The sequence below is a fragment of the Callorhinus ursinus genome, unplaced genomic scaffold (assembly GCF_003265705.2).
Source record: "Callorhinus ursinus isolate GAN/ISIS: 27379988/994484 unplaced genomic scaffold, GSC_fseal_2.0 scaffold48, whole genome shotgun sequence".
NCBI lineage: Eukaryota > Metazoa > Chordata > Mammalia > Carnivora > Otariidae > Callorhinus > Callorhinus ursinus.
The window spans coordinates 7,633,410-7,645,828 of NW_027397110.1; the positions used below are offsets into that span (position 1 = coordinate 7,633,410).

The following is a 12,419-nucleotide window of genomic DNA, read 5'->3' on the forward strand; positions in this document are numbered from 1 at the left end:
AAAATTATTGGAATTTTTATGCACCGCTGATACAAGCGTAAATTGGTAAAAGGACTTTGAAGAACCAAATCCATTTCCCATTTTGAAACCAGTATCCATTTAAATCCAACATACACATACCTGTGTCCAGAAATTCCATCTACCTGAAAGGAATGTAGACATGGATATAACTTTAGTTACAAAGAATCAATACCTAAGGGTGTTTTGAAGTAGATTTCTTTGTTTTCCAAGTGAATATATTCCTCTTTTTTACATAAAAGTTAATGCCTTTTTTTTTCTTTTTTTTTAAAGCAAATTTTAGTTAAGTCCTTGTGACTTCCAGTTTTCACTATCGTGGAGGAGTGCCCTTAATCCATTGAACATTTTAGTCACTGGACTGCTGCTGCATGGGGCCCACATACTGCAGAGTCTGGCCCAAATGGAGCATAGAGCACTAATTCTTCATAGTCTTTTTTCCTCCTTGTTTTTAAGTTATTTGTTTCTAATTCATGGTATTGCCATGGAATGTTTGAGAAAGGACCTACAAGGCCAAGGGGAAGTATTAATGGGTAGATTGTAGAAGGGATAAGGAGAAAATATATATTGTGAGGGGCATATGAAATATAAGCAGAAAGACTCTTTGGAGGTCCTAGTCAGAGGAAACAAACATTTTGAATTATTATACTATGACTTCATAAACTGATTAATTTAAGTGAGTGCTTACTAAAGTTGAGGTTTTGGATTCAGTATACCTACTGAATTCTGACTTGTACAGATGATTTTGTTATTGCATGTTTTTCTGCCTCTTCCTTTGGGAATGGGCACAGAGAAGCTACATAATTAATGTTTATTAGGCTTATTGAGGCAAGGAAAGGATTAGATTTTCATTAACCAGTAAAAAAAAATTTTAAGCTGAAAAAAACTTAATACTGAAGCATTCAAATTAATTGAGTTTACTCGTAAAGGTTTGAGAAAGTAACCATCTAAATGTCTTGTTTTTCCAGTGTAAGTAAATGTTGCTTTGCTCAATGAATTTTAATTTTCTAAACAAATATCTTTTTTCTCATCTTCCTCAAGCATGGGGGGTAAAATACCACCTGCCACTCATAAAACTAAATCAGAAGACAATATCAAGGTAAGTTACGAATTTCTGTACGTTTAGTGTTAAAGTATTACAAGGTTTTTAAAGTGCTGCTCTCAAATTGCCACTCCTGATTTCCTCAGGATCACTTGGAAATAAGATCTTTGTAAAATTTCTATTTGGACATAGAGTATCTGGAATCTGATTTAACACTGAGAATTTGAGGTTGAATGTTCACTGTGTTTGAGAACAAAAGCTTATGTGTGTTACATGCATGACCTGTGGGTGGTAAGCTCTGTGACTGTGTGCCTTATGTAGTCTTCATCATCATTGCATCTTTAGCACCTAGCACAGGGTTTTATGCATTGTAGGTACTTGATGAAAATTTGCAAAGTAAATGAAAAATAGTCCAAATCAGTAATTTTTGTTTCTCTACCATATCACCTGAGGGTTATTTCTGAGTATGAGTCAGCATATTTGCCAAAAAAAGATGCCGAAAGATTAGGAGGAGCTTACCAGTAGCTGAAGTTTAGAGATGGGGGTGGGTATACCCTTAAGAATGCTTCCTTCAAGAGAAGATCAGGGTGGAGGGAACAAAAAAGACTTTGGGTGGTTCGCGAGAAAGAAAGCAGAAAAGAGCCCACTACACTCCTTTAAAGTGGGCAGGAGGGGTGCCTGGGTGGCTCAGTCATTAAGCATCTGCCTTCGTCTCAGGTCATGATCCCAGGGTCCTGGGATCGAGCCCCACATCGGGTTCCCTGCTCGGTGGGAAGCCTGCTTCTCCCTCTCCCACTCTCCCTGCTTGTGTTCCCTCTCTCACTGTGTCTGTCTCTGTCAAATAAATAAATAAAATCCTTTAAAAAAATAAAGTGGGCAGGAAACCAGCCTTAACAATGGACAGAGGAGGGGGTTAATGCCAAGCCAAGCTTCGTAGCTCTCCAAGCACCCATTTTAATTTCATTTTAATTTTATTTTTATTTCCGATCCTCCAAAAACCCTTCCCATTCTTTTTTCTTTCCTCTTTTTTTCTTTCTTCCTTTCCTTCTTCCCTTCCTCCCTTCTTCCCTCCCTTCCTTCAAAAAAATGCTTCCTTCAGAATTCTTACTTCTCCTATTTTGTGTTTTCATGTCTAAAATATTTTTCCCCAAGTTTACTTTCTCCCTTCCTTTCTTGTTTTAGAGAGAGAGAACACGAGGGGTTGGGGAACAGAGAGAGAGAGAGAGAGAGAGAGAATCTTAAGCAGATTCCGAGCTGAGCATGGAGCCCTACACAGGGCTGAATCTCCCAACCCTACAATCATGACCTGAGCCGAAATCAAGAGTCACACTGAGCCAACCAGGCGCCTCTCCCTAAGTTTTCTGGTTAGCAGTCTTAAATTGATAAGAAAATTTATTGTTTTATTTTTTAGAACCTTAAACAAGGTTTATCTATCTGGATATGAAATCAGAAGTTCTATCTTTGAACAAGTGAAGTGAGAGAAGTTAAAAGCCCCAAAAGTAGTTATTTTAGAGGAATCATTCGTAGAGTTACTGGTTCCTGATAGGATACTTTGATAGGGTACCTAGATAGGATATTTTGCTATATGCTAAATATGTATGAAGACAAAATTATATTTAATCTATGTCCCTGCTAAAATATTTTTGTAAGAAAACATTCTGATTTGGAATTACATGCTAAAGCATCTGACACCTTGCACATGGTAGGGTCTCAACATATATTTTTGTAATGAGGTAGGGTTTTGAACCTAATTTTTAAGAATTACAAAAAGTAGCAACCTAAATCACTGGTTGTATAATATATACTAATATAGTTAAATAAATAGATGGGGGTGTGCCAGTTGTGATATATTCTTTATGAAACACAGCATTGTGAAATGGAAAGGTCAAAGTGCAGAATTGTCTTATCTATGCATTGAGAATATCTAATGGGATATACCAGAAACCACACTGGTTACTTACAGGATGGGAAGGAAATTTGGTTTTCATCATGTGTACCTTGAAATTCTTTGAATTCTCATCATTTGTGTATTATACTTCCATTGTTTCATATTTGAAATTCCAAACTCAAAACCCTTGAAAATGCAAAGATTTTTTAGTGTATTCGTTTGGCAGTAAAGCATAATCTGAACAGATGTGAGGCTATTTATAGTTCGTATCCCACTTACGAAATGCTCAGACTTTATTTTGCAGAAATAGTAATGTGTTGATTATGGGGAGTTGTGGACCACAGTGCCTGTTCAGGGTGCAACATAAGTATGGGTTATGTATTTGTATTAGGTTCCTACAATCCAGCATTTTTTAAATTCTAAAACTTGTTTAAAGGTTTGGAGGAGGGATTTTACCTATTCTTTCTTTAAAAAGAGAAATGAAAACAAAACTAAAACAAGTTTACCAAAACAGTGTAAGAAAGAGTATATTAACAACTGAAATACAATGTATGTGAACAGTTTATATATGTTTTTATAAATTAGTATATATTTTGGGCGTGTTACCGAATACTGAAAGCATTGTTTGCCTTCCCTTTGCTAGGAAGAAAAAACAGATAGTAAGAAGGCGGAGGAAAACATAAAGACAGACGAACCATCAAGTGAGGAAAGTGATCTAGGTGAGGAGATGGTGTAGTTAGTTTGTATTTGATAATCTCATGATGAGATCCTGTGCCGATTTTTACTAAATTGACTAAATGAAGGCTAATAGAAATGTAATGTAGCTGAGCTACATATGAAACTTAAAATTTTCTGGTAGCCACATTTAAAAAAAATACACAGATGAAATTAACTCAGTATATCTAAACTATCTAAAATACTAACATTTCATCGTGTAATCAATATGGAAAAATTATTAGTGAGATCTTTTCCTTTTTTTCATACTAAGTCTTCAAAATCCAGAGTATATTTTATACTTACAGCACATTTCAGTGCAGATGTTAGATGTTATATTTTTGTGGAAATATTTGCCGTATATTCAGACTTAATGAAATTTGTAGTTGGGTAACATACCCAAGTTGTAAATATATGTAAAAGTGTTCCAATAACTGAATCAAGTACCAGAAAATTATTCTATTACTACTTGGATCCACATTGATAAAACTTGTTCATTTTAGAAGAAATGATATGCCATGAGTTTTGTTTTTTTGTTCGGGAGTTTTTTTAGGCTACAAACTGACAAAAATCTTTTCCTAAATTTGGAAGTCCTTTGAGACTATATATATCCCAGTTATTAAATGGGCAGTCTCAAATGGAATTTTTCAAATTTTGAATCAATTCATCTTTGATACTGTTAGAAAGGACTTCTTGTTTGTGGGCTTAATTGATGATCTTTCACTTTTTGTAAAATACCTTTTTCAGTCTTACTATTTTCCAACAATTTCCATAACTATGATAATGTCTTACCATCTCTTCATCCAAAAGTATTTTCTTTTTTGTATATGAATTAAGCTTGTTTTATAGTTAGACAAAGGTACAGATTCAGTTCTTAGTAAAATTAAAATTTTTTTGTTCGACAATTCGAATTTCAGGTAGCTAATTACAGTTTCATTCTTTTTTTTTTTTTTTTTAAGTTTATTTCTTTAATCTCCATACCCAATGTGGATCTTGAACTCACAACCCTGAGATCAAGGTCACATGCTCTTCTGAGTGAGCCAGCCAGCTGCCCCTCAGTTTCATTCTTTTTTGACTGTCAGCAGTAAACATTAAATTCACTCTATTTGCTAAAAATGTCTCTTAATATTATCTATTATTTTGAAAAGTTTTTTTTATATTGAACAGTTACTGTGTTTTCCTTTACTGTAGCAAATTACAGTTGTCTGTCATGAAATTTATGACCTATATCTCTTTCTAGTTTCTTTCTTTGCTGTTTTGGTTATAGTGCTAGCTTTTGATTTAGAGTCTGCATCAGCATTGTGCTTTATCTTAAAATTTATCTGTAAAAAAAAATTACGATTTACATCATCACTATAAGTTGTGCTATCTGCATAAAATATTTTTGAAAACATTACATTGATGTGTAGAATAAAATATTTGAATCATTTTGCTGACACTGACTAAATCAGTGGTATCTCTCTGTGTAATACTAGAAACTGCACTTGCCAACATTCCCACTACAAAACAGTGATAAATATCCTAGATGATGCAACCATTAAAATGAAATGTAATCTTAACAAAACAATAAAGTAGTATTTAATGGGGAAATATTTTACAGTGCATCAGTTTCAGTAAACATAAAATACTTAGGTTATCAGTTGGAGTGGCCATAGTTCATTGAGTTTTTGAGTCTTATGCAACTAGTGGCTGCTGTATGGGACAGCCTAGGCCTTATGGTAATTTTCTTAATTTTGGCAGAAATTGACAATGAAGGTGTGATTGAACCAGATACTGATGCCCCTCAAGAAATGGGAGATGAAAATGTAGAGGTAAGTTCAGTGGCTTATTTTCTGCTTGTTGTAAGGAATGTGAAAGTCCCACCTATTGCAATGATTTTATGACATAATTCTGCCAGGAAAAGAACATACTAAATCTTTCTCTGACTTAAGGTATTTAGGAAAGCAACTTTATTTTATTACTTAAAATATTTGTGAGAATTCCCGTTATTTTTAATCATACTCTAATTGTTACTTTCTGTTTACTTTTTCAATTTGCATCTGTTTTGACTACTCTTTAGACTACAGAGTTCACTTAACATTTATATTTAGAAATGAAATTGCTTATTAATGGGATATCTAATATCCCATTGTTTTCCAAAATGGTTTTGTCACATTGGGTATAGTTTTACCCTTACGGTAGTGAGAATTGGTTCTTGGGAGAGGGCTTGCAAAAAAACTTATATATTACAGTGGTTAGTGATCTTCCAAAGGTTCATAACGTATATGCAATGTATCTGTGTGGTATTAAAATGGAATGGGGGAGTATTAAAAAATGTCTCATGGCTCTTTGGGGGTTGATAATGAACAAAGGCTTGATAAACACTGAAATAGTGTAGTAGTGGTTTAGAAGTTTGGTCCATGTCCGCACCAACACTTGATACTATCAGATTTCATGTTTGCCAGGCTTATTGTGTGAAATGGTATGCCCTTCTGGCTTTTAATTTGCGTTTTTCCAATTTCTAATAAAGTTGAACATACTCTGATGTTTATTGGTCCTTCACAGGTATTTGTGAAGTCCTATTGTGACTTACCCCATTTTTCTTCTGGGTCATCTTTTTTCTTACTGATTTATAGTTAACCTTTTCACCTTTAATCTACTTGGCAGCACTATTAAAGAATTCCTTTCTTCACCAATGCCAAATTACACTGTTTCCATATATGTGTGGGTCAGTTCTGGTGTTGTGTTCTCCTTGTCTAGTTTTTTTCCATGTGCTTATAACACATTGTCTTAATTGGCTTTATATTAAGTCTTGTTTTCTGGTAGGGGGACCCCCAACAATTTAGGAGTGTTTTGGCTGCTTTGTTGGCCTTTCTTTTTCCATATAAATTTTAGAATATTATCAATTCCCTCCGCCCCCAGTTAGAAGTGCATTAATATAAAATCAAGTTAGGGAGAGGATATGGCTCACTGTTGAGATTAACTACCCATGAATATATATATCTGCCTAATTTTTAGGTCTTTTCTGATGTTTTTAGATAATTTATTAGCATTTTCTCCATAAAGGTCATGTGTATCTTTAAGAACAAATATAGGTACTTTTTGTCACTGTTTGTGAAAGGAATTTTTAAAAATTATGTATTGATGATGCTGTATCACTTTGACTTGTCTAGGTTTATAACACTGTATTTGTGCTACTTGGGATATATTGGGCATTTTAAATTCTAGGGTTAACTTTCTTTAGCTCTGGAACATTTTTGTCTAGTATCTTTCAAATATTTCCTCTTCCCCATTGTCTCTACTGTCATTCTGGAGACCTAGTTGGATATGTATTAGATTTTTTTCACTATTAAATTCCTTTTCTTTTTATTTTTTTTTAAGATTTTATTTAATTGACAGCGAGAGAGGGAACACAAGCAGGGGGAGTGGGAGAAGGAGAAGCAGGCTCCCCGCAGAGCAGGGAGCCGATGCGGGGCTCGATCCCAGGATTCTGGGATCATGACCTGAGTGGAAGGCAGATGCTTAACTGAGCCACCCAGGCGCCCCTTAAATTCTGTTTCTTTGTTACTGCCGAATTATGTATGCTTTCAGTCATTTGGCTGTTAATGTTTGAATTTGAATGCTTATGTTTTTCATCTTTATGTCTTGCTTTGATTCATTTTAAAGTATACTTGGTTATTTATAAGTCCCTTTTTCCTTACTCATTTTCAGAACTTGCCTTTATTCTCTTAAACACGTTATAAACTTTGTCGAACTCTTCCTAGTTTTATTCTTTTATTTTTTCTGACTTGCTCATTGAGGGAGGTACCTTGTTTACTTGTGGATGGTTTGTGTGTGTGTGTGTGTGTGTGTGTTGGAATTTTGACCATGAGTTCTTTGATACTTAACCTGGAAAAGTTTTTAAGGCCTGAGTAGAAGGTGTATTCCTCCAAAGAGGAAAGTGTTTGCTTCCATCGAGACTCTTGAGTTGGAGCTACCAAGTCAAGGACCACTTTAAATTCTCAGCATGTTTTTTTGTTGTTGTTGTTTGTGTAACTATACAAATAATGGGAATTCCACTGGAAAACCTGGCTTATCATTATGAGTTTACAGGGGAATTTTTTTTTTCTTCTTGCTACTTGGCTATGCTTTTCTTTGTGACAGGTTTATTTTTGGTTTGCTATTATGCTTGCAGGTATAGGCATTGGGGATTCCAGATTTATTGGAGGGTGTCGATTAGACAATATGCATTCTCTTCTAGACTTTTTTCATGTGTCCTGCAGTACATTTGAAAACAATTGCAAGGTCACCAGGTTTGATACCTGCTGAAAGGGTGAAAGCAGATGGAGCATTCAGCTCCCATACTGGATTTCAGGTCTTCTTTTAATCTTGTTCTTTGAGGTTTTCTACATTCTTAGGTCAAAGATGGCTTTTACACTTAGGGCATCATGTGTAACATATTGCCACAAACTGAAGTCTTTCCCCCCCTCCCCCCATTTGGCTTTGTTAGGATGTCCTACTATCTGGTAAAGTGTGTCTTTGTTGTTTTCTTCTTTTTCTTTTCAAAAGATTTTAAAATTTTTGTTGGAATTACTTCAAATTTATTGAGTAACTTGGGGTTAGGTTGAAGTATTCAAAAAAACCTTTCCATGAACATAGTATGCATCTTGTGTTCTTTTGTAGAATTTTACTTTTTTTCCCCCTTTGAAAGTCTTTTTTTTTTTTTTTAAGATTTTCTTTATTTGACAGAGACAGCAAGAAAGGGAACACAAGCAGGGGGAGTGGGTGAGAGGGAAGCAGGCTTCCCACTGAGCAGGGAGCCCGACGAGGGGCTTGATCCCAGAACCCTGGGATCATGACCGCAGCCGAAGGCAGATGCTTAACAACTGAGCCACTCAGGCAACCCCCCCCCAAAGTCCTACATGTTCTTAGAATGGCATCTTGTTCTGCCCTATTTTGTAACTGATTTTTGCTGATGTGGAGGAACTCTGGTTTTTTCTGTTGTTTCTGTGTTTCTGAGGACTATTGAATTGTTTTGGTAGCTCTAATAGCTTGTCATGTCTTTGAGTTTTCGAGGTAAACTTGAAGACAGCTTGGTATTTCCTTTCAATTCTTAAACGTGTCACATCATTTTCTTAATGAATTAGCCAGCACCAGTAATATTTTACACGGTGGTTGGTGATAGAGTAGATCTTTTTGCCTTTTGTTAAAGAAACTCTTAACTTTCCATTTAGGTGGGATGTTTGCTGTAAGTTTTTGTTACTAATGATCTTTGTACTGTCAGCATCTTGTACGGTGTTCTGTACGGTATAGGTACTCCGTAGTATGTTTGTTGGAACAAAAGAATGAGACATTTCACTTAAAATTTAAGTCTAACAGGAACTAGCTTTAGTTACATCTTTACGAGGAGATTGAGTTTTAGTATTTGTGAAAAACTAGAAAGGAGTTGGTGGGACAGGAGCAGGAACATCCTGCTAAGGTTGGTTGGGATGGAGGGAAGCAAAGGTCATGTCTAAAGTAAAGGGTAGGGAGTGAAATTTATTGTTTATATTGTTTATATGAAAGATTAAAGCTCATCCTGTGTAATTTCTTACTAATCACTTACCATAGTTACCTTCTTGGTCCCTGGAGACTAGAGAAGAATGAATGAAAATGGGGGTTGTGTCTACCCCATCCCTAAGAAAGCCCGAGCTGCTTCCTTCTCTTTGCTTTCTCTGTTACTTCTAAGTTGACCTACAATTTCCCCCTAGATAACCGAGGAAATGATGGATCAGGCAAATGATAAAAAAGTGGCTGCCATTGATGCCCTAAATGATGGTGAGTGATTTTTTTTTTTTTCCCTCTTTGCTATATTTCTGTGGTAGTCTGAATATTCTCTTTTTCTCTGCAGCAACTGTTAAATAGTGGGAAAGTGGAAGGGAACTTAAATTTATTAAGTATCTTATACTGGAAAAGAAATCGTCTTATTCTCTACCCACCCATTCCCCCCTTGAAAAAGGCTGAAATCACTCAGGTATTAATTACCTTGCCTCAGGGCACGGACACATCCTGATGTGACTGAAAGACTCCTTTCCTGACTAATCCTGGTGTTTGTCCACTGAGGAGAGGCTTTAAGATAAAGGTAAACATTTTTCAAAAAAAAATAGTATTATTAGAACAGTGGCTCTTAACCTTTTATATAGCAACACCCTTGACAAATAATGTCCGTTGGCATAATGTTCTTGTTCTAATCTTCATGTGTTAGACCCTCTTCAAAGAATCCTTTCAAAGTGGGAGAATGCTGGTAATATAGTAAGCATAATATTTAATGAGTTAAAATTTGTGAGAACAAATCATTTCTTAGCTTGGGTAGTATGCAGACCCTTTCATAGCTTTGTGGTAGTGTGTCACACAATGCCATTGTGGGAGAGCTGCTGCTCTCTAATGCTCATGTGCATTTGGACTTCATCTGTAGACTTAGAAGATGACTAAAGTTTTAAAAAGTTCAGTATTGATTGCTGTTCCAATTTGGCAAATAATACTTGCTTTCTTTTTTGTAATCTTACCACCTTCTTAGTTTAGGTCATTATCACATGTTTATGCCATTGCATTAGCCTTAATAGTTTGCCTATCTGAAATGTCTGTTTCCTTTATTGCTTTCTATTCACTGCCTCTAGATTATTCTTTCTTAGAACCGCTTTTTATTTTCACACATTCCCTTGCTTGTAACTTCTGACTAGCTTTTTGAAGATCTTCATCATAGCGTTAGACCTGCTAGAGTCTGATCCTATGTATTGCCTTCCCTTGTTCTCTTTTGAGTATTAACCTTCCATTACAGCCAGACCTCGCTGTCCTAGAATTTTCCTATACTTTAGTGCTCTGCTGCTTCTTTCTAAAGCTCTTCACCTATTTCAGCTTTTAATTCATACCCATCAGTTGATCCCAGCTACTTCTCTTCCTGGCCATTCCTTTCCCACACTTATCTTTTAATTTTACTACCACCTAAGATTTCTGTTTATCCAGCATTTATTTTGTGCCTTCTACTTACCTGACAGTTTTATTATATGTGCATTATTTTATTAAAATCTCATATTACTATCATTTCACAGGTTAATGAATAATTTGAGGGATCAGAGGGGTTTTGACTTGTGCAGGATCTCACTGTGCCATAATATCCACTAATTGTTTTTGTCATTTATTTTGGCATATTCTTACATTTTTAAATTTGTTTTATTTATTGCCTAGCAATTTTTAAGGAAAATGAAGCTGTTGCTGCCATCTAAAAAGTCATGTTCTTGTTTTTTCTACATTTCTTTCTAAGCTATGTTCATGTATAAATTTAACCATGTTCTAATTTTATTTCATTAAAGATTGATTAACTTATTCGAGAGAGAGACATCACTGATTAACTTATTTGAGAGAAACAGCACGAACAGGAGGGGCAGAGGGAGAGAGGGAGAGAGCAGCTCAAGTGAACTCCACGCTGAGCATGGAGCCTGACTCTGGCCTTGATCCCAGGACCCTGAGATCATGAGCTGAACCGAAATCAAGAGTTGACACTTAATTGACTGTGCCACCCAGGCGCCCCTAAGCTAGTTTTAGTTTTAGAATAAGTGCCATTTTATAGTACATCTTAAAGGGATAAAACATTAGTATTCTAAGCCAGGGATTGTAGATTCAGGCCCTACCTGGGGTTGGAGGGGCAGAAATATAATTAAATACTGAACTTTGGAAGCCAAAGTGCCTGGGTTTAAATCCCAGCTCTGGCACTTACCAGCTAGATAAACTTAGAGAAGTTATTCTTTGTCTCTGCTTCTGTTTCCTCCTCTTTTTAAATGATTTTTTAAAAAAGATTTTTATTATTTATTTGAGAGAGAGTGTGTGTGTGTGAGCAGGGGGAGGGGCGGGGGGGAGAGAGAGAATCTCAAGCAGACTCCACGCTGAGTGAGGAGCTTGATCTCATGACCCTGAGATCATGAGCTGAGCCAAAACCAAGAGTTGGATACTTAACCAACTGAGCCACCCAAGCACCCCTGTTTCCTCCTTTGTAAGATCACCCCTGTTTCCTCCTTTGTAAGATAAGGATAATGTACCTACTGAGTATATTGAGTCATGAGGGATAAATGAATAAGTATGTGTAATGTGCCTAGAATAGTATCTGGCATCGTTATTTTTAAGGTCCTGGTATTACTAAAATGTCAGTAGTAATTTAAGTAAGACCTTAGTAAATATTTTTAGCTGTCACATTATTAGTAACATTATTATGCTTTTTTCAGTTTATTTTGTCATTTATTTTGGCATATTCTTACATTTTTAAAATTTGTTTTATTTATTGCCTAGCAATTTTTAAGGAAAATGAAGCTTTATATTTATATATATATATTTATCAATATTTATTTAAAACTTACACGTTCTAGGCAGTGTTTAGATGTTGGATATACAGTGAGAAAAACAGAAGAGACCAAGTTCTTTACCTCATGGACCTCATATATTACTGGGGAACAAAACCAAATTTATAATTTAATATTAGGTGGTAATAAGTGCATGAAGAAAAACAGAGCTGAGTAAAAGAATAGTCAGTGATGGAAGCTCTATTTTGCAAAGGGTGGTCAGAAAAGCATACGATGAAGTGAAGTGTGCAAGCCATGTGAGGGAAGAGCCTTTGAGACAAAGGGAAGAACAAGTACAGAGGCTAACTGGGGGAGCATAACGGATGAATACATATTCAGGGAATAGCAGAAAGGCCTTGTACCAGCTACAGGTGGAGTGTGGTGAGTGAAGGGATAAGAAGGTAGAATTGAGGTCAAAGGAACTCTTCAGAGT

The 12,419-nt window shown here is 35.7% G+C and overlaps 1 protein-coding gene across 2 annotated transcripts in view; it reads left to right on the plus strand.

Moving 5' to 3' along the window:
- The window catches only part of ST13 (ST13 Hsp70 interacting protein), a 30,625-nt gene that overhangs the window by 5,001 nt on the left and 13,205 nt on the right, over positions 1–12,419 (plus strand). For both annotated transcript variants that reach the window (XM_025881702.2, XM_025881703.2), the window contains exons 2-5: positions 1,057–1,114; positions 3,589–3,664; positions 5,400–5,470; positions 9,368–9,434. In XM_025881702.2, coding sequence (XP_025737487.1) covers positions 1,057–1,114; positions 3,589–3,664; positions 5,400–5,470; positions 9,368–9,434 — 272 coding nt within the window. The remainder of the gene's footprint in view (positions 1–1,056; positions 1,115–3,588; positions 3,665–5,399; positions 5,471–9,367; positions 9,435–12,419) is intronic.